At 39.8% G+C, this 22,961-nt stretch overlaps 1 protein-coding gene across 1 annotated transcript in view; it reads right to left on the bottom strand.

Annotated features, from left to right (window-relative positions):
• The window catches only part of ADGRA3 (adhesion G protein-coupled receptor A3), a 124,277-nt gene that overhangs the window by 3,976 nt on the left and 97,340 nt on the right, over window positions 1-22,961 (bottom strand). Inside the window, exons 13-17 of the mRNA XM_032854110.1 lie at window positions 19,518-19,731; window positions 19,099-19,307; window positions 10,793-10,917; window positions 9,577-9,700; window positions 291-436 (exon numbers count right to left, since the gene is read on the bottom strand). Of these exons, the coding sequence (XP_032710001.1) occupies window positions 291-436; window positions 9,577-9,700; window positions 10,793-10,917; window positions 19,099-19,307; window positions 19,518-19,731 (818 nt within the window). The remainder of the gene's footprint in view (window positions 1-290; window positions 437-9,576; window positions 9,701-10,792; window positions 10,918-19,098; window positions 19,308-19,517; window positions 19,732-22,961) is intronic.

Here is a 22,961-nt window from a genome sequence, read left to right as displayed (position 1 = left end):
AAAAACAGCTAACATTTTCTCAGAGCCTGTTAGACGGCCAGTCCCACCTTAAGGCACGTATTTACTCCAACGTTGCAGATGAGGGAGGGAGGCTGGGAAAGGGTGGAGAACTTCACGAAGGGCTCCCAGCTGGAAGGCTACGCAGCCAGTACTCAAACCCAGGAAGCCCAGCTTCCAAAGTCCATTCTGGACTTTCCGAAATTTACTCAGCATTGTTTTGTTTTATTTAAAATAGCTTTACCTCAACGGTTCAGTGGACATTTAAAATAATAAACAAAGATCTTAGATACCTGAGCATTGGTCTTGGTGGAGGTGGCAGTTCATCAGGATCCTGGCATCTTTTCGCCTTTTTAGTGACTTGTTTATAGATATTTCGAGCTGTCACTCCCACCCATAGTACTGTAGCAAGGGTGGAATAATGAAGAATTATTCCAACCTAGAAAGAAGATTGAAGAATATATAAACTAAAGGAAAAAAAAAAAATTCCCCAGTAATAGCTGTCTCCAAGGTTTACCAAAAATACCTGGTATGTAACTTTCGAAAACAGAACTCAAAAACAGTATAAAGGTATATCCTAAAGACCGATTCCTCTGTCCCCTAATGAAACAAAGTATCCAAACAGACATATAATATAACAGAGGATGAGGTCCTCTCACAGAACAAACCAACACTTGAATCTAGGGGGCCCACAGACCATATAAAATGTACACCCAAGATAATCCTTCATACCCCATGGAATGGACTCTTAGACAACATTAAACCAAAAGTGTGTTTCTCTCAGATGCCATGTTCTAAATCAGAGTTCGGTTTCTGAGGCCTGTTTTAAAGAGGAAGGTAGAGGGCAAGGGTAGCCAGAAGTCACAGCACACCAAGCCTTGTGTGACAGACCTGAGTTATTCTAATTCAGAACTTGCATATATGGTAATGGTAGGTCAGCAATATAATATACTGTTGGTAAGACGAAGAGGTCTAGAATCAAAACTTCTATCTGGTGCTAAAACCAAGACCCTCCCCTTATCTGCTGTGATACCTCAGCAAAGGTGTGTAACATCTCAAGCACTGATTTCCTCATTCATCAACAGAGAGGGAGATGAAAGTACTGTGGGGCTAAGATCGTCTACATAAAGCATTTAGCACATTGACTGGCATATGAGAAGCAATCAAGAAAAATGGTATCTATATTTTTATTATTACTTATTAGGTGTGTGGTTTTAAGTAAATAATGTAACCTCTCTAAATTAATTTTCCTCATTAGAAGAGTGGGAATATCATCAATAACCATCTCAATCCAGCATTTCTGTAGGGACTGTATGGGCACAGTATTTGAGACATTAACAGGTTAACCTAATAAATACTGGAAATCTGCAGTAAATGTAGTGCTCACACTAATTTTCTTTCCCAAGGGGGTGATGGAGGACATGTTTACAGGTGACCTGTGTGTGAAGCAACTCTATTTGGAGATAAAATTCTAGACAAAGCTATATATGGACCTAAGAAAGGTTTAAATCCATTTTAGGAAAAGTATATGTGTCATTGGAGCATCAAGGACACTATTCAGCTTTCTTATCTGACTAACTACTTACTATCTGCTCGATCATTTCTTTTTTATAATTACCACAAGTAAAATCCTTCTAATGACAATCTTCAAGACAAATTTTTTCATTCTAAGAGGATGGCTCTCAGATCTCAAGAAAATCAGACTGATTGACATTATCAAACCTAGGGCAGTGATAAAAGCATTTAGATTGCAGCCCAGAGTTCATTTTCAGGCAAATGAAATCCCAAGTCTTATTTTGCAGGGCAAAAACGAGGACAGTCATTGTCCAGTGTGAATCTTGCTCTGACCTGAGAAGTGGCTGGCAGGGGGCATCCAGCTTGGCCAAACTAGAAAACTCATAGTTATTTTCTTCTTTAGGAGAAAAGTGCCTCCTTGGTTTCTATTAGTTTTGCTGTCTGTATGGTTAAAAGCAATATTTACAGAGAAAAGTGGAACAAAAAGCATAAAATAAACCCGAGGCTATCTGGAGTCATACCCATTACTGGAAGTAAAAATATTATAAATGAACCTGGTGCACAGACACGGAAACGTTCAAGACAAACCCTGACAGTGACTCAGAACAGCAGGCTCCTCAGAACCGGAGGTCAGAGGGATGAGACAGAGCGGGGACGCAAGTTAGTTTAAAAAAGAGGAGTGAAAACATTTCAACACAGGCGGTGCAAGATAGAGCATTTTTTTTTATTTTGGATCTAAGAGGGAAAACTTAACCTTTAGATTCTGAAGTGTTTTCTAAGGCATTTCAAAATTTCCAGAGTGTTCACACTTGAAAAATAATAAAAAGCCTTCAGTCAAACAAAATCATTACCAACAGTAGAACTTTAGGGGTCTGATGTCACCTAGTAACCATCATGTAAACAAAGTGTCAGATATTCCACAAGAACCAGAATAAAGGGGAAGCAGAGAACTGGTAGAGATGGTATTTCTTTTGGAATGGGATATTTCCTACTGTTTTCTCCATCAGACACTTGAAATGCAACCTCACTGTCAAATTTCTTTCACATAAGTCAGAAATACATGTGGAAAGTGTGTAGTTTGAGAATAAGGAATCCAATTCATAGGGAATTTAAATGATTAATTAAACGCAACAGATGATTACTTAAAAAAAAGTCACCTGACCTCAGGACATCAATTTCCAAAACTGCAAAATAAAATAATTGTCCTAGAGAGTTGCACTTCATGTTACCGAACCATAAGCTCTCACAAATTAGTGACCGAATATTATAACGATCGTATTTGTAACCACCAATAACCCTAAGATAGTACAGCATGCATACAGTGAGTGTGCAAAAAAAAGATCTTTATATTCATACAATCATGTCTGAATATATGCAAAATAGTAACAGCTTCCACTATTGAATGCCGACTCTGTGCCCCAAAATGTATGAAGACAATTTGTATGTGCTTCCGTTTTATCCTCCTAATGTCACCATTCACTGAAGGGCATTAACCTTGAGCAAGGCATGCAATCATCCCCTGCAGGTCACTGGTCAGTGGCAGGGCTGCAGCTCAAACCCATGTGTGCTGGTTTCCAAAAGCCATGCCCCTTTTAGGCAGTGCTGGTCCTCACTAAACAGTGAAGCGCAATGACCCCAGGGGAGGGGCAGAGGACACCTGAGTCAGCGACATTGGCATCTGAATCTCGCCTCTGCCACCCAACAGCCCTAGTGATTTGGGACAAGTTGTTTTAATTCCGTAAGACTCAATGTCTGTATTGGTAAAACAGAGGAGTAACAAGTACCTCCTGGAGTTAATATGAAAGTTAAGATAACACATCGACAGTAGTTGGCAAGTAAAGTGTCTTAAAACTCACTGATTAAGTGTCCCCAAGGCATTTCACATGCCATGGCAGAACTCTGGAGAAGAGACACAAAAGGACAGCAGAGAAGGTTAGCCGGCGCTGTATTTAATAAATTAAATCACGGAGTGGTGGAGCAACAAGGTGACTTAAGTAAGATCCGGCCAAATCTTTTCACTGCATCAGTAAGGAAACCAAGGACCAGAAAATTAATTATCACACAATCATTTGGCTGCACATCATGACCCAGAACCCAGGACCCTTCCAACCTGGAGTCAACAGCCCTGGCTACTCTGTCCCTCGGCTGCTCAGCTCTCCTTTAGCTCCTGCTGCAAAACAGAGTCCAGACCTGCAGAAACGCACCCGTGGTCCCCAGGAACAGACTTAAGACTCAGAGTGGGAAGGAAAGTGCCTCACGGCACCCGCAACAAGTTCAACCCATCACCGTGGGGAGGAAAGTACCGTAGAAGCCCATTCTCATCCTCCATAAAGTTTACCAGCTCTGGGAGGGAAATAAGAAACATAAAACTACACCGATTGTGTATATACATAAAAAAGCATGTAAGGTATGCACATGTGAGGATTCTAATAGGTGCACATGGGGCTCAGCTAGAAGAACCTTAATGATCATGTAAGTTACCTAGCCCAACCCCTTATTTTATAGAGGAAATGTTAAGCCCCTACCAGGTTAAGTGACTAATCCTACTACTGTGGAAAACAAAGGCAGAAGAAAAATTATTACACTTCCTTACTACCTACAGCCCCCTGCCCAGTCCCTCAACAGGCAGAGAGACATTGCTCTAGGGACTCAGCTGCCTCAATGTTAGCACTTTGCTAAGAACAAAAGGCAAGCTTGGCCCAGCCCCCGGGATCCTATAACCCTACTTTAACAGAGAAAAATTTCTTTGGAAACTTCCTTTATTTCTACCACCCAGTATATATACATATTGGCGATCATCTCCCAAGTATGTAACCCACCAATATACATCTAAAGGATTTCATGAGCAAAGGAGGCGCCAGGATGGGTCAGTTGGTCAAGCATCTGCCTTTAGCTCAGGTTATGATCTCAGGGTCCTGGGATTGAGCCCCACATTAGCCTCCCTGCTCAGCGGGGAGTCTGCTTTTCCCTCTCCCTCTGATGCTCCCCTCAACCCCTGGTAATACATGTATGCGCTCGCTCGCTCTCAAATAAATAAAATCCTAAAAAAAAAAAAAAAAAAAATCTCATGACTAAGTCTTTACCAGACGGTAACAATAATAATAATCCAACAATAGCTAGTCCACTCAAGGTCCTGAAAATCTTGCTTCAACCCTTAGAGACTTTTGCTGTCCCTAATCCCCTCCCAACTTGAAAGTATATAATGGACCACTCCTCATGACCCCGGTGCCGCTCGTCCTGCCACGGAGCCTGTCCCTGTGCATTAATAAAACCACTTTCTTGCACCAAAGATGTCTCAAGAATTCTTCCTTGGCTGTCAGCTTCGAACCCTAAAGTCTTCCCTACATCAACACTAGTCATCCTGGCAGACACAGAATTAGAACCTACCTACTAGTGTCTGGAACCCCAGGCCAGCCCTGCTTGCCTTCCACCGACTCCCCTCTTGGCTGGCACTACCTGAACTATCCCAACAGCAAAGAGAAGCCAGTCATTCTGAGTCAGAAACAGCAAGAGTGTTGTTTCTCAGAGAAGGGAGAATAGTGGGAAAACAGAAGAAAATGACATGTAAAAACATCTAAAGCCTTGCCTTGCCTTTCCCTTAAAAAAAAAATTAAATACATCTTTAAGCCACAGATATTCCCCATAGAGATTCTGAACACTCCCTACAAATTCATCTCCTTTTAAAGCTTTCTAGAAAAGGTATATCACTCAGGACAATGAAAGGCAGTCCTCTTCACAATGGCCTCTTCCTGTTCATTTCCTTAGTGAAATCAATGAGTCTGCTTTGTGAAAACAATAAATACTTTTAGACAAAACCGAGACTCCCATGACCACCACCGTGTGCTGCACTCTCTCCCCACAGCCTCTGCTCAAAATGGCTTCAGAGTCGAATGAGTTTCTACTATTTGTAAACCGAGGCCATTTTTGTCCATTTGCCCAATAAATATTTGCTAAACATCTAGTATCACCCACTCTGGGTCAGGTCCTGTGCTGATCCTTGGATACACACGGGTGAATCAGATCAATGGGATTCCTTGCAGAGTGTCGGGTCCAGAGACAGAAAACAGGTAAACACCAGTCAACTGCGACGGGCTGTAGGCATTGTGGAAATTGAATGAACACCACAGGATAATGAGGGGAAGGAGGGGAGAGACAGTATCTCTCAAACAGTAACAGTAAACCAAGACCTACAAACAGGATGAAAAGAAATTGGGGGGGGGGGCGGGTAACTGAGAAAACAGATTGTCTTCTGTGCATGGATTCAGTTGACCCGAGACCCACTACCTGACCTCTCATACGCCCCAATCAAGTTGGATATACTAATGGCCTACAAAAGAAATACTCTGCACAGCAGAGAGGGCATTTTTTCAGTAGCGATGGTAGCAGTAATAGCCACTCCCCACTGAGCACTTACTGTATACCAGGTACTCTCTGTGCTTTAATCCTTTCTGTGAGTCTTCTGCACACTTTATTTTAAGCTGGGTGTCAGCTGTATGACACTGGATTAGTTGTCAACCTTAGGTTAAGGGCACATTCTAGTGACCGGACCAGGCACGTCCTGCTTTTATTTAATTAGTTATTATTCCTAAGTGTCTAAGAATTTATCAGCAAGACAAAAGGCAAGACCTTGACCAAAACTTATATCAAACAATATAATCCACTTCCCCCAAGGGAATCATTACTCTCTATCTTATGTTTATCATCCCTTTGCCTTCCTTCTACAGTTTTAGTGGACCTACATATTTCCATTAAAAGTGAGCTGCTTCATTGTAGTTATTTCTCGCTTTATAAAAAAAAAAAAGCAGGGTGGATGTAATTTATGGGACTTAATTTTTTCACATATATTCCTAAGACTTACTCATATTGTTAGACGACGCTGTAATTCATTAGTTTTGACTGTTGCATAATATCACAGTTTATTCACTTACTCTGTCACTGATGGGCATTTGGGCTGCCTCCAGGTTCTCTCTCTTGGGCACAGTGCTGCAATGAATATTCATGGACACATGTATACTCCTAGACACACGTCTGTTACATATGGGCGAGTGGACTCTCAGAGTCAGAAGCGGGGCTGCTGGGTCCCAGGGTCTGTGCATGTTTAACCTCAGACTGTAAAGCCTCCCACAATCATCCGCTTAACATTCCCACCCATGACGCAGAAAACATGCGGATCCACATGTTCTTCACAACTTGGCATTGTCAGGCTCAATTTTTTGCTGACAGAAAAGGCATAAATGCTACCTCATTGTCTTAATTTGTATCTCCAGGATCCCGGGACCATAACCCAAGCCCAACACACCCATAAATTACATCACCCTGCTGAGCACCTTTTCCCGCAGGTACGGACTCTGCCTAACCTCTCCTCTGAAAAGCCGGTCCACTCTCGCCACCTCTACTACTGGGCTGTTTGTGGCATTCTCACTGATTATACAGTTCTTCGTGTATTTTTTATTCCAATGTCCTTTCAGGGGTATGTATTAAGAAAGGCGTCTTCCGATTTGTTAGCTTGTCTTTCCACCTTCATTAAGGAATCTTAATTAACAAAGGCTCTTATTTTTAATTTGGTTAAGTTATCTCTCTTCCAGTCAATGCCTTTTAGTGTTGTATTTAAGAAATCCCTACCCCAAGGAATGTGGTATTTTTTAATATGAATTTTAACATTTTGGCTTGGCCATGCTAGTTTTTTAATCCATGCAGAGTTGACATTTTCATGAGGCACGACTACAGACCCACTGTAATGTTTTCCCACGTGGGTTTTCCCCAGCTCCTCTATACCGCACAGACATGTCTCTTCCCCACACTGAAGAGCATGCAAATCTTGGTCTCACACCAAAGTCCCACGTGGGGCTGCTTCTGAGTCTCCATTCTCCTTGCTGGTCCATGTCTCTGTCCCTACACCAAATGCCACAGTGTTAATGACGAGAGCCTCCCAAGTTCTGATGATCAAAAAGACAGTCACCTTGCTCCCCTCTTCCTTTGCAAAGGGTCCTGGCTATCTTTATCTTTGATCCTTTGCTTTTAACGTAATTTTAAAAATCATTTTACTGTATTTTGTGAAAAACTCCCTTCTTACGTACATATTAATTTCAGAGGAACTGCCATCTTTCTGATATTAACACTTCCTGTCCTTGGGCCTAGTATACCTTTCCATTTATTTACGTCTTCTTAAATAGCTATTACAATTTGGCCTGTAAATCATGAACATCTTTTATCTTTTCTTAGCACTTCGTATCCGTTACTATATAAATGGCATCTTGACATTAATTATGTTTTCTCATAGCTGCATTTCTGCATCCAACTTCTGTATGTTAAACTTATATTCACTCTTGGCTAAACCTTCCCATTACTTCAAATCATTTCTCTGTAAATTACCGCAGGATTTATATATATACAATCACATCATCTGACAACAATGCAAATGTTAGTCCCAATTTATGGGTGAGAAAGCTGAGACACAGAAAAGTTAAACATTGAAATCACAGGATCTCAAACAGGTATCTGCACCCCCATGTTCACTGCAGCATTATTCACAGCAGCTAAGAGACAGAAGCAACCTAAATGTCCATCAACAGATAAATGGATAAAGAAGAGCTGGTGTATCCATCCAATGGAATATTACTCAGCCATTAAAAAGGAAGGAAATCATGTCTCATGCTACAACACAGATGAACCCTGAGGACGTTATGCCAAGCGAAATGAGCTAGTCACAGAATGATAAACACTGCATAATTCCACTTAGACGAGTATCTAAGTAATCAAGCCTCAGAAGGTAACACGGTGGGGTAACACGTGTTTTTAGTCACACGAGATGAAAAAGTTCTAGAAATGTGCTGTGCAACACTGCACTTCTATTTAATATTAAACCGTACACTTAAAAGTTTGTGAAGAGGTAAATCTTTTGTTACGTCTTATTGGCAATTAAAACAGAAGTTAAATGAATTGCCCATAGAAACAGTAAAGGAGACCTAAGACCCAAATCCAGGCAGTATGAACTCAATTACTACACGGCACCACTTCAATCATGTATATGGAAAACAGTACACAAATATAGGAAATATGCACAATTTTTATGTATATTCATATGTTGAGTAGTTCTGGTTCTTTTATACATGTTCCAGAAGAATACTGTTCACTGAGGCTACATATATAATAGTTTATTTGAAATTAAAAGTTGACTATTTTTAATTTTTCATATTTACCATACGTGGAAAATTTCTGGTATGTATGTATGTATGCATTTATTTATTTTAAAATATTTTATTCATTTATTTGAAAGTGAGAGAGAGCACAAGCAGAGGGAGATGCAGGCAGAGGGAGCGGGTGAAGGAGGCTCCCATGAAGCAAGGGAGCCTGATGCGGGGCTCAATCCCAGGATCCCGGGACCATAACCCAAGCCCACGCAGACGCGTAACCACTGAGCCACGCAGGTGCCCTGGGAAGTTTCTGATTTTTATATCTTACAGTTAAATCTTTTCAAATTCCTATTGTTTCCATAAATAGGTGAAACAATTTTTAAAATCCTACTATTGGGGCACCTGGGTGACTCTGTCAGGTAAGCATCTGCCTTCAGCTCAGATCATGACCTCAGGGTCCTGGGATCAAGACCCACGTCAAGCTCCCTGGTCAGTGACGAGCCTGCTTCTCCCTCTTCCTCTGCTGCTCACCCTCTTGCTCATTCTCTCTCAAATAAATAAATAAAAACTTTAAATAAATATATAAATAAATAAATAAAACCCTACTGTCAAAAAAATACCACTTTTCTCTTAGCCCAAGTCAGGGTTTTACAAATTTTTTAAATTAAATGTTCAGCATTATAAAAGATGTAACAAGTAGCAGTGAATTCCCAAGGATAAAGAGACAAGCTCCTAAGTCACAGGTTCGGCTATGAAATAATAGTTCAAAACTCGGAGTATACTAGTAAAAAACGTGTGAGAGACAGGCACTTGGTTTAACTTTAAAGAAAAACAACTTTAAAAAACATGCTTCCTTTTATAGTTAATAAAACATGAAATTACTTTCTAATACCATTATTTTTTCCCATTTCAGGTTTCCACCCTGACTTACCGCTTGGCAGACACTGGCATTTCTGGTATGGGTTATTCCTCCCACGAAGACCACACAGGTCAGGAAAATATGAAAGCACAAGTTCACAAGCATATGCCAGCCCTTGAGACTGATTCTAATCAAGCTGTTAAAAGGAAAAACATTAATATTCAGGCTAGTTCATGTGAAGCAGGACGCTATGATAGTCAACCACAAGTTAGCAATTCCAACTGCTTAAAAGGCCAAATGTAGATGTTTTATGCTTAAACATTTTACTTAAAATGCATGAACTATTAGACACACACACACAGGATCTGAGACCTCATTTAACTCAATACAGTTTCTTAACATTTCACTTCATGCACTGAAAACGACAAGTCATTTACGGAACTACTGCACCCACTAAAGGCTAGACAAATTCTCCATAATAAGAAATATCTGGGCTTCTGTTAGTCACCACGTCTTATGACAGTGGATTACTTGTTTGCTTCCAAGAGTTTTCTGCAAGGTGCCAATCTCTGCTTTTCCTGACCTACTAGGATAACATGGTCTAAATGCCCAGTACATTTCCTTCTGGCCTCTCATAACAAAATGTTGAAGTCTTTCTTTCTTTTAATATCAAAATCTCCTTTTGTTTTTTAACTAAATGTCAAGAAATGCCACGTAAGTCCAGCTTAAATAGGAAAATACATTCTAGCAAAACCTCTTGCAAAGTGAATTTCTGCTTAGCAAATCCTTCTAGTTCGTTATTTCCTACCATAAAATAAAAGTTTCTGTAGCTTTGCCTCCAATTAACGGAAACCATATCCATGCTTAAATGCCACAAACTTCCTTACAAGTGCCATCTATAACATAAAGAATATCACAACATACACAGAGTCAAAAATAGAAGTCCCACTACCGTCAGCTTCTGGAAGACACCTCCACAGGTAACAGGTCTCCAGCTCACCTCACCGGCTGCTGCCCCCCTGCCCCACCTCCCAGCCCCCAACACATACCTCCCATATTCTTTCTCAGATACAAACAGATTGAATGCTATAAAAGATGAATTTACTATTTCATGCACTTGTTACTTATGTCTTGAACTCCATGAACTGAAGGAGGCCTGTATGTGTCCTGAAATAACCGCTCTTCCTTTGGAGGGACAGCAGAGTGCTAAAGTCCCTTTTACCCTAACTCCATGTGAAATAAACTCCCTTGACTTGAAGTCCCCCATTTGCCAAGTGGCCTTTCTTACCTGTGATGGTATATGTAGCTGATGGTGACCGCCAGGAGGCTTAAGAGGAGAATGACGGCGGTAGTATAAACCACGGGGTGTAGCAGACTGGCTGCCTGGGTGTAGAGTTCAGATCCTGTCAAGTCCTGAGGGAGAAGAGAAAGCCCATTCCAGCTGAACATTTCCAGACATGACACATGGATATTATCTCCAGGGACGAACACAGGCTGACCCTCACATCTCTGTTTTACTCAAGAACCAGTGTTTCATGTTATCTTCTTCACACCTTACTCTGCCTTCCTAACTTCCAGTGTGTAAGCTACTTATAGAGTATGTATGTATGGTGTGTGTGTGTGTGTGTGTGTGTGTCTATATGCATATGTACATACATATATACATGCATATGTGTACACACACACACACACACATCCCTGCTCTGCATCCGAGCCACAGATAAACTGAATGCTGACTTGGCTCCAAGGTCATGGAAACACAGCAGCAGCCTTGTGATAAGGCCCAGCAGTACTGCCGAGAGAAACAAGCCTCAACGGGCCTTGCTGACCATCTGAGGTCAAGTTCAATTCTGAGTTCAACAAATACAAGCAGACTGACCACTGCGTAAAGCACTGGGGACAGGATGGTAAGATGTGGTCCCAGACCTTGAAGGGCCGCCCATCACAGGGGAAAGAGACCCACAATCAGATCACAGTGATGTCTGAAGATGGTAAAGGCAACACGGTTTGGGAGCAAAGAGCTCAAAACTCTACACTGGAAATAACAGCAAGTCACTGCTACCGCGCTGACCATGACACAGGCACCATGCCCCACTTTACACCGAGGAACTCTGTAGGCTGTAGCTGTATTAGCAGCCCCATAGTAGAGGTCAAGCAAGTGAGGCATGAAGAGGTTAAGCGCCATGACGATTTGGTCCAAGGGAATGTGGCCGCCAAGTCTCTGTTCCCGAACACAAAGCAGACAGTGCCCAACGCAAATGGAAACACTCCACACCCCAAGGCTTCCTCCTTGTAAAGGACCACAGCAGGCTGGGCGGGTGCCTCTGCCCCGGCCACAGTAGCCACGCCAGAAAATAGGGGTTGCAGAGTCACCAGATCCTGTCCTGAAATGACCCTTCTGAATGGACTCTGGAAGGTACAAATGGACAGCGGGATGGAGGAAGCCACTCACAGTAAATGCATCTTTCATCCAGAGATGCCCAACACATCTAGAAAAGCTAGATGGAACAGGGGGCATATTTTCCTAAAGAATCGGAAGTGGACAATATACAAATTATAGATCAAGAAAGATCGTATCAGAATACCTTAACAAGCCCCTCACTGTAACATATGATGAGGAGAGGCCCACAGAGCCTGACAAAATTCAGTTAATAGGAAACTGGATACACAACATGGGAAATTGAATTCTAGTCTGAGAGCTCCAGGATGTCGTGATGAATCTCAAGCCTGCAATTCATCTATTTATTTGACAAATGTTAATTGGGTACCTACCACAGCCAGGCACGATGCCAAGCACCGGATACTCAGGGAAACGCAGAACATAGTCCCAGCCCTCGAGAGCTGACAGGCTGTAAATGGACAACCAAAAAAGGGAAAATACAGGAGAAAAAGCCTATCACTACGAAGTCAGCACAATCTGCCCCTGTGAGATGCTCCCACGATTAGTCTATGGTACAGGGCCTCAGTGCCCTCATTATGTGCCAGAAGTCTAGAACATCCATGGGAAAATTTAAACAAACACTGGGGCAATGAGAACCAGTTAGATGCTAGTAAAAGCAGACACATTTCCTCTCAATTTCTACACAGAGCTACTCTTCCCAATCAGAATTAATAACTGAAGATAAACTTCCAATATCCAGGATTTGGCCTGTAGATGCCCTTCATATACCACATATGTAACATTCCTCTAGGAAATGTTCAATAACACATCACCCCTCACTTGCTGGCTACCTGAGTCTGGAGCCGTTGCCTGCCTATAAAGTGAAGACACCACCAGTCACCTGGAGGGGTCTGGGTAAGGGCCAGAGAGGGCACCCCACTGTGCCTTCCACGGGCCTCGTCTGAGAAACAACCAATGCAGGTGGCCACGTGATATCTAAGGGAAGGTCAGACAAAGCGCCAACTCAGTTCCCAAAATACACTGTATATAATATTTACATTTAAAAGCAATTAGTATTTTTCAAAAGTCAAGTGAAGAGAATACAGTATAAGAAAGAAACTGATGGTGAAAATAAAGGGCAAAGACTCTTGTAATTCTAAGTTACAAATGGAAGAAGGCACAGATGCTCCTGTCACTGGTCTTGCATGGCATGCTTCTTCTGGGCATTCTGGATTGTCACCACAAACTGACCCGCCCAAAGGGAAGAGAACCCCCACTGAGAGACTGACCCAGGGAAAGGGATAAAATGCCAGATGGGAAGTACTTTAGGCTCTGAGGGCCAAGAGGGAAATTGAGGCAACTGTGAAGGGGCTTATTAACCTCTTAAAGCAGCTGATGGGACTGGGCCAAAGGGTCACATGTTCACGATGGTTTACAGACCTCAGATATAAAGAAAACAAACTAAGAAAACCTATCTTAAAAAAAAAAAAAGATTATTTATTTGAAAGAGAGAGAGTGAGTGTGTATGGGAACAGCGGAGAGAACAGGAGGAGGTAGAGAAATAGTTCCAAGCAGACTCCGTGCTGAGCACAGAGCCCGACGGGGGACTCCACCTAATGACCCAGAGATCATGACCTGAGCTGAAACCAAGAGTTAGACGCTCAAATGACTAAGCCACCCAGGTGCCCCAGAAAACCTATCTCGATGACACTAGAAGATGAGAATACAAGGTTATCTGGACAACTGAGAAGATTAAGATGGTAGAGAAGTTAAAGATCTAAAGCAACAAAGCAGAAATCAGAATCACAATTATTTTCAATCATACTAGTAAACACATAAGCTTTATAATACGGTAACAGAAGTATCACTAAATACACTGTCTGAGTATGACCACCAGGAGGCGCCCGTGAAAAGAAAAAGTAAAACTTTGCAACACAGTAAGGAAATGGGGAAGAGTCTTTGCTTCTAGTGCTTATGCAACAGCCCATCACTAAATGGTCATATCGGTCAGTATTCTTTATGGTACAAAGCTTAAGAAAATAAGGAGAAAGGAAGTGAAAAGTATAGTTTTTTTACATTAGTTAACTTCACCAATGTAGAGTATCCAAACACTTGAAAATATGGTAAAAAAAAAAAAAAAAAAAAAAAAAGAAAAAGAACCCAAAAAAAAAAAAAAAAAAAAAAAAAAAAACAAAGATGAATAAGGCCCCAACTAGAAGAAGAGTTTTTGAAAATCTTTGTTAACTTAATAAACAGAGGTTCACATATTTACGTGTTACTTCTAAACTGAGACTTACTAAATGTAAAACCACTGGCAGTTTTTTTTTTTTTTTTTTAATTTAAATTCAGTTAATTAACATTCGGAGTATTATTAGTTTCAGAAGTAGATTTTAGTGATTTATCAGTTGTATATTACAACACCCAAGTGCTCATGACACCAAGTACCCTCCTTAATGTCCATCTCTCAGGTACCCTTCAAAGGCAGTTTTGAATAATCCATTGTCATTAGAGTAGTAATAAGAGTAATTATAAATCAGTAACTATCTAAACCTGTCAGGACCTGAACAATGGAAGGAAATCCAAAGAAATACACTCTGTCAGAGTTCAAAGAATTATTAAAAAGTTTACCAATAAAATAAAGTTTAAAAATAGATCTGAAATCAGAAATGGCGGGGGGGGGGAGGACTATGACTTCTGTTTTTTAAATTTTTCCCCTAAGGAAAAAAGAAGAATGTCAAGATTTTGCTCCCCTTACCTCACACCATACACAAAGGTCGATTCTAGTCAAATCATGGATTTAAATGTAAAAGATAAAAATATTAATCTTGAGGCAGAGAAAGATTTTTTAAATAGCATATAAAAAGCAAAACCTTAGAAAAATTAAGAAACTCTGTTCATAAAAAGACAGCATTAAGAGGGAAAGGACAAGGGCACTTTTATAGACTGAATGTTTGTGTCCCTCCAAAATCGTATGTTGAGATACTAATCCCCAATATGATGGTATTAAGTGGTGGGGTCTATTGGGAGATGCTCAGGACATTAGAGTGGCCTCATGAATGGATTAGTACCTGTATAAAAGAGACCCCGGAGAGCTTCCTTGCCCTTTCCACCATGTGAGGATACAGGGAAAAGATGCTATCTATAAGCCAACAAGCGGGCCCTCACCAGATGCCAAATCTGCTAGCACCTTTTTTTGGCTTCAGGCCTCCAAAACTGTGAGAAATAAATTTCTGTTCTTTATGAACCCCCAGCCTATGGTACTTTGTTACAGCAGCCCAAACTCACGAAGACTGGCGTGGACTGGGAGATATTCACAACACATAAACCCAACAAGGAGCTCCTATTCACTACTCATACCAAGAATTCCTATAAGTCAGCAAGAAAACAACAGATAAGCAAAGTAAAAATAGGCAAGATGTATATGTGGGATCTTAAAAACAAACAAAACAAAATGAACAAACCAATAAAAACCCTTATAGAGAAAGAGATCATTTTTGTGGTTACCAGAAGCAGGGGATGAGGGGAGGCAGAACTAGATGAAGGGGATCAAAAGGCAAAAATTCCCAGTTATAAGATAACACTATTATATGGTGTATTCGAAAGTTGCTGAGTTTCTTTCTTTTTTTGGTATTTATAAAAGATAACAGATGTTAAATAAATTTATTGTGATAATCATTTCATAGTATGTGGAAGTCAAGTCATTATGCTGTACACCTTAAACAGTGTGGCATGTCAATTATATCTCAATAAAACTGAAAGAAAAAAATTAAAAGTCAAAGATAATGAAAACAGGCAAGATCTGAGTGGGAACGTCCCAAAAAGGGACACCCAAACTGACAGTAAGAAAACAGAGAGTTCTCAGCATCTTTAGTCAACAGAGAACAAGTTAAAACCATTTTTAATTTTAATTAAATTATAAGTATTAAAATTAAATAATAATTTTAATAAAATTAAAATAATCAGAATACCACCATCAAAGACTACAGTTAAAGATGTGCACTACCAAGCACTGGCAAGGATATGGAAAAACTAAAACTCACATTACTGTTGAGACTATAAACCAAAACAACCACGTTGGTCAACTGTATGGCATAAGCGACCAATAAATGTATGGAGAGCCTATCATCCAGTAATCCCACTCTGGAGTACCCATGTCCCTCAAAAACCATGCACATGAGTATTCTCAGACTCTTGCGAAATAATATTGTACAAGGCAATTACTGGAAACAGAGAGAGATCTAAATAAGTCATGGTAGGAACATAAAATAATGTTCAATGGTGAAAAAGTAGGAAGCTGGGGCGCCTGGGGGGCTCAGTCGGTTGGGCGTCAGAGTCTTGCTTCCGGCTTGCATCCTGATCTCATATGGGTTATGGGATCGAGCCTGGAATCCAGCTCCATGCTCAGTGGGGGGGTCTGCTTGGGGAGTCTCACTCTCTGCCTCTCCCCCGTCAACTTGTTCTTGCACTCCCTCTCTCTTACTTTCTCTAGAATAAATCTTATATATATAAAAAAGAAGAAGAATGAGGAAGATACAGGAAGAATTCAGAAAGGAGATTTAATGGACTGATTAAGAACATTGATTTCTGGAGCCTAAATTCAAATCCTGATTCCAACACTAACTTTGCAAAGTTGAGCCTGGTGCTTAACTTCACTATGCCTCAGTTTCTCTACCTGTAAACTGGGGATAATGTTAGTAGCACTAGACCTCATGAGGTAGCTATAATGACCAAATAAGTGAATGCATGTAAAGAATTCAGGAGAATGCCTAGAACATAAGCACTTAATGAAAATTAGCCACTAGCATCCTATCATCCTAAGGCATCATAAAATATATTATTCCAAGGACACCATCACCATCATAAGATACACTGTTTCATGTGGGGGGAAAGCATGGTTTGAAACAATGTTTGAGGCATGCAGCCTTCAAGTAAAAATGGGAGAAAACAGGACTATATATTCATTCTGTTTCGATATACATGAAAATCCCTTCCACAGGCAAGAAACATCTGTTAGTGACAGATTACCTACTTTGCACAGATAATGACCATGATGGGAGAGAGGGGTGGAGGTCAAGTTTTCACTATATATTAATGTGTAGAAATAATTAAAACATTTGATCCCTGTGAATGTAGTCCCTATTTAAGAATTATGTTTTAAAAATGCTGCTAGCATGCATGTTTAGTTACAATGTAGGTGAAGCTCAAGTTTGCTTTCATTCAGCAAGTTTTATACAAACAAAATTTCAAAGTCACACTAAAGGGATGTAATAACAAATGAGAGCTCTCTAGTTTCCTGTATTTCTCTGTGAACACAGTAACAAAAAGGAATCACAGTCCACAGGCTATTTTATCTTTACTACTATCACTGACTGAGTATCAAGTACTATACAAATAGTCTGACCCTACATGTTACTACTCACATTTCTTTTATCTCTTACTGACCGCAACTTCCAAGAATCTTTCTGCCTCAATTCCTACTATTTCTGATCATTTATTTTAAACAAACCCAATTTCTGCTTAAGTTTTTACTCTGGCTCCCACTGTGACCTAGGATATACATAACTGGTTACAGCAGAACACCTACCGAAGCAAACCATGGTTTCTATTCTGGATTTTCAAACAAATATATTCTGTCTCTCTCTCTCTCTCTCTCTCTCTCTCTTTTTTTTTTAATACAAAATTCTTTAAAGCCTGAAGAGGAAAAGGTTTTTATCTGCCAAAATAGGAATTCAGACTTGCTACAGGAAGCCATGTATTAAGACAGTTTTCAAGACAATAGGATTTTATTGATTATTAAAAACTGTCAGGGAAGGAAAAAAGATGATTTCCAAAACTTAGGAGATACCTGTTTTATCTCAGACATAACTTTATTCAAACTACGCATAATTTCACTAGCTGTGCCTTCATGTTTAATTAGCAATTCTAAAAATCCCATATACTAACTTTCTTACAATTTTTGTTCACAATTTCAGATACATTTTACTTTGCACCTCTAGGTGGCACAGTTACATTTTAAAAGAGCAAAAGAAAGGCAATTCTTTGAAAATAGAAAAATATCCCGGTATTATAATTTTAGCTTTAAAGAATTGTGTATTACATTTTTTAAAAGATTAAAAGCATGAAAGATAAAATAGCTTATTCTTTCTAGAAAAGGATTATGCCAATTTAGTTTAGAAGAACATCTAGGAAGTTCAAAAATAGACGCTTTTAACTAGTATTAAATAAAAATAAAAGTTTCACAAGTACAGTATCATGTCATTAATAGTGAAGCTTATAAAATGTCTTTTGTGTGTTTTGTTTCATTTATTTTGCCTAACTTTCTCTACTTATTATATAAAGTTCAGACAAGGCTGTATGTCTATTATTTTTCCTCCAGTACTTCCTAATTTCAGGTTATTTTATAATCAAAACCTGAACCTGCGCCATTTCTCAAAAATGTCTTTCAGATTTGTAATCCCTTCCCTGTTCTCCACATGCATGTCTACGTACTCCATGTATATACTGTAATATAAAATATAAACCAGTATGGCTAATTTCATACTTACCAGCCCAGGAACCAGATTCACTTAAGTAACTCATTAATAAAAGAACTGTTCCTATGCATTCACAGAAATGTTTATATACATCTATAGATTTTAGTTTCCCTGAGACTAAAGAAATGGGCTACCACAGACCAACAGGTATGAACAGTGGTAAATAACAGAAAACAACATTAGCTTGATTAGCATTAACCGTGAAAAGCCATGACCTGGGTCAACACTGTCACTTACTGTGACTAAATTGAAATTGCCACCATTACTCTAAATTCAAGAGTCTAAAACCTACCATGTATAGTGGGAAAAGGTGGTAGATGGAGAAGAAGGAAAATCTCTCACTCTTCACTATGTATCTTTGGGCAAATGAGTCACTCTTTCTTAGTTAAGAGCTGGACTGTATGAACCCAAAATGTCTCCAAATTTCAGAAGGTCAGAGGTTCAGTGGAAGTAAGTCACTTATAAAGTTTCCTGAAAATCCCCATAACCAAGTTCAATCCCATACATTGCATTTGGTCATCACTTAATTTCTCCTTTAAATTCAGAATTACACCAAATATCACCTCCTGATGAAATGTAACAGTTTATGTTAAAAGTAAAAATCCTCACTTGAGCTTAACTACGCATAGGGAAAAAATGAGGAAATTTAGCGTTTATGCATCAAGTTAACAACTGCCATACCATTAAAACTGCATAGTTACTAAGGGAGTAGCACTGAATGGTGGTGATATTTTCATCCGAGTAGAGTATACGGCACCCATCTGACTTCCAGCCTCCTTGTCCGTTCAGCAAATCAAAATCCCACTGGGCGGCCACGGCATCTGCTCCATGTGCGATTCGACGCAGTGTTACATTAACAGGGATGTGGTGGGTATCCACATTCACACCATCTGGAGAAGATGGGAAATGGAAACATTTCTGATACAAACTCCAGAAACGATTAAATGTCGACTTATACACTAATGGGTACTCTGCGGTATCTTTTTTCACTAGGGACTCATTAAAATGAGAAGGAACAAAAATAAGCATTTTTTACGTACGGCATTTCATAAAGTCCCACTGCCCAGTCACTACAGTTGAACATAAGCCACATAACAAACCTATTTTGGTGAGAATCACGGGGGTAACTACTGTACGGCGTTTTCCATCATCAGCCAAATTTGTTGAATTCCCGGTGGCTGGGAAAAGCTTTCCATTGCGGAATGCAATTAGTTGAAGCTTATAGAGAGAGTCATCAGTGGGTCTGACTTCCCTTTTTTGCTTTGGTGAGAAAAGGGAAGGAGGCAGCTGAATAGAAGCCTCGACGATAGTATTCTGAATATACATGAAAAACAAAATCAAAGAAAGGTTACCATATTAGCATGCAGAGACCAGAAAGAATAGTTCAGACGGCGATGAATGTTTCCTAACTGTACGCTGCTGAACAGGTTTCTCAATGTCTGTATATGAAATTTAACAGCTAGAACAATTTATCAGGCATGTGAAGTATCTGAACACCACACCAAAGCACAGAAGCATAAAATAAAGAGAAATGCAAACTCCATTTCAAAGGGTTGAAATTGCAAGGAATTATTTCAGACAATAGAGTGAATTTTCCCACGGTAATAAATACTGCTAATGTCGATAGCATTAAACAGATCAAGAATCTCAGTGATCACTCTATCAATTTTACAACGATCAATTATAGACATAAGCACCAATGCAGCCTACCACAAATGTGACTTTAATTAATTTGGACTTGTAGAACTCTAAGATGATTTAGGATGGATCCAAACTGTCAACACAAAGAAATTGTACAGACTTAATAGAAACTTAGATTCAAATAAACTCTGATGTTAGCAGAAGTGCCCCCTGAGACTAAGAAACATGTTAGAAATTATGTTAAGAAAAACATAGTATCAAACAGAACAGCTGGAAATGCTGGCTGATCACTGAACGTTTTACATACTTCTTTACTAGGAATTGTTAAACTCTAAATTATTTAGCATTCAATAAAAATCAAATCCGGATACCAAAGAGGCAAATAATTAACCACCTAAAAAAATTCCCTGTTTTAAGACTTCATCACAAAATTTTTCTTTTATGTATTTACTTGACAGAGAGACACACAGTGAGAGAAGGAACACAAGCAGGGGGAGTGGGAGAGGGAGAAGCAGACTTCCCGCTGAGCACAGCGTCCAATGCGGGGCTCTATCCCAGGACCCTGGGATCATGACCTGAGCTGAAGGCAGACGCCCAACGACTGAGCCCCCCAGGCGCCCCACAAAGTTTTTGTCTTGACATCAAACTCTCTCCAATCCAACGTCCACATCGCCAACAGAATTTCCACCGAAGAAACATATTTGCTCTTCTATTAAAGAACACCCCAATTCGTCAATGTTTAGAGAATACTACCCCCAAACCTAAGTACATCATAGGATTTGGCTAAAATTTACATCTGAAATTCCTCTTCTAACATTCCCTATACCAACACCTGTAACCTGGCCACCCTGAATATACCAATCCTTGTGATTTCCTACATTTTTTAGGCCACTTGTGAGCACTGCACACGCCAGGATCCCTTGCTGAAATGCTCTGCTGTTCCTTCGCTGGCACACTCTTGAACTGGGCAGATCTGATTTCGAGCAAGATAATTCTGCAGGCTATGTCAAAGATGGATCAGAATAAGAGCGGCTGACAGCCAAGAGAAAGACATCCTTAACATGGGGCCTTTTGGGACTCCTCAGTATACTGCTTTTCCGGTCAGCTGCTCCCTCTGCTGGCCTCATGTGGCATTCTGCATACATCTCTATCATGACTAACACCTGCACTATCACAGCACCAACTCAGTCTGCCCCTTTAACTACAATAGCAGGATTTTTGAGTGTGGATCATCTCACTAATTTTTCTGGACCCCCCCCCGTCCATGTTAATAATAGTTCCCGGCACTTATATTTGATAAAAGCAACCCACTGTTTGTAAAACTAATGAAAGTCTGCATGGCATGATTGTATTTTTGAAAAGGTTCTATTTAAGCAAGTGATTGACTTTAAAATGAGTTTTTAATGGCTGTGCTTGGAACAATGCTGAAACACAGAAACACCTGCAAAATAAAGTATTTCGGAAGTTTGAATATTGGAAGTTTGAATACTTATTTTAAACTGAAGATGCCATGATGATATTTGGTAGAAATAATCTGCCTAAGAAACACACAAAAAGGTTTCTACTGTTCTCACTTATAAACAATAATCTGATGGAGACACAAAGTCTGATATAAATTCATCTAGTAAATTTCTATTCTGTATACAAATTTATCTGAAGTGTGAAATGAGGAATGCAAGAAAGGAAAAACATCAACAGCTTGACTAGTTAAAAGGTCAAAATCCTGATGAAGCGTTATATACTGGACATTTATTAAAACTTAAGAACTGGAAGATTCAATAAAACGACTTTATTGTGAACACAACATGACTTAAAAAATGAGCCTGCATGGCTCAGTGGGTTAAAGCCTCTGCCTTCGGCTCAGGTCATGATCCCAGGATCCTGGGATCGAGCCCTGCATCGAGCTCTCTGCTCAGCAGGGAGCCTGCTTCCTCCTCTCTCTCTGCCTGCTTCTCTGCCTGCTTGTGATTTCCATCTGTCAAATAAATAAATAAAATCTTTTTTAAAAAAATGACTCAAAAGCACAATACAACTCTCTGGGAATGCATTACTTAGGGGTTATCAATTAATTTTAAAAAGAAGACATACTGATGACATTTTCTAAAAGAGCTGAAAAAGGAAACAACATCTATGATTTCTAGAAGTCTGACAATATTTTCTACCAAAGTTTAAAGTTATAAAACCATCCAAAACAACAAGAAATTATAAAAAGTCAGAGGAGTATGAACACATCATCAACAGATGAAAGCTACATACTTTGGCTTTTAAAATACCCTTTATTGGGTGCCTGAGTGGCTCATTTGGTTAAGCAACTGCCTTCAGCTCAGGTCATGATCCTGGGGTCCTGGGATCAAGTCCCACATCGGACTCCCAGCTCCATGGGGAGTCTGCTTCTCCTCTGACCTTCTCCCCTCTCATGCTCTCTCTCAAATAAATATATATCTTTAAAAAATATCTTTATTTTTTATATCTTTAAATATTATCTTTAATAATATCTTTAAAAATATAAAGTAAAATACAATATAATATAATATAATTACCCTTTATTGGTAGAAATGCAAGCTAGTGCAGCCACTCTGGAAAACAGCATGGAGGTTCCTCAAAAAGTTGAAAATAGAGCTACCCTATGACCCAGCATTGCATTAATATTTACCTTAAAGATACAAATGTAGTGATCTGAAGGGACACCTACACCCCAGTGTTTATAGCAGCAACGTCCACAATAGCCAAACTATGGGAAGAGCCTAGATGTCCATCGACAGATGAATGGATAAAGAAGTTGTGGTATATATACATACAACGGAATACTATGCAGCCATCAAAAACCTGCCATTTGCAATGACATGGATGGAACTAGATGGTATACTGCTAAGCAAAATAAGTCAATCAGAGAAAGACAATTA

The sequence above is a fragment of the Lontra canadensis genome, unplaced genomic scaffold (assembly GCF_010015895.1).
Source record: "Lontra canadensis isolate GAN:19392208 unplaced genomic scaffold, GSC_riverotter_1.0 scaffold1, whole genome shotgun sequence".
In the NCBI taxonomy this organism is placed as follows: Eukaryota; Metazoa; Chordata; class Mammalia; order Carnivora; family Mustelidae; genus Lontra; species Lontra canadensis.
The sequence above is the reverse complement of the archived record's forward strand: the minus strand, read 5'-3'. Positions and strand labels throughout refer to the sequence as shown.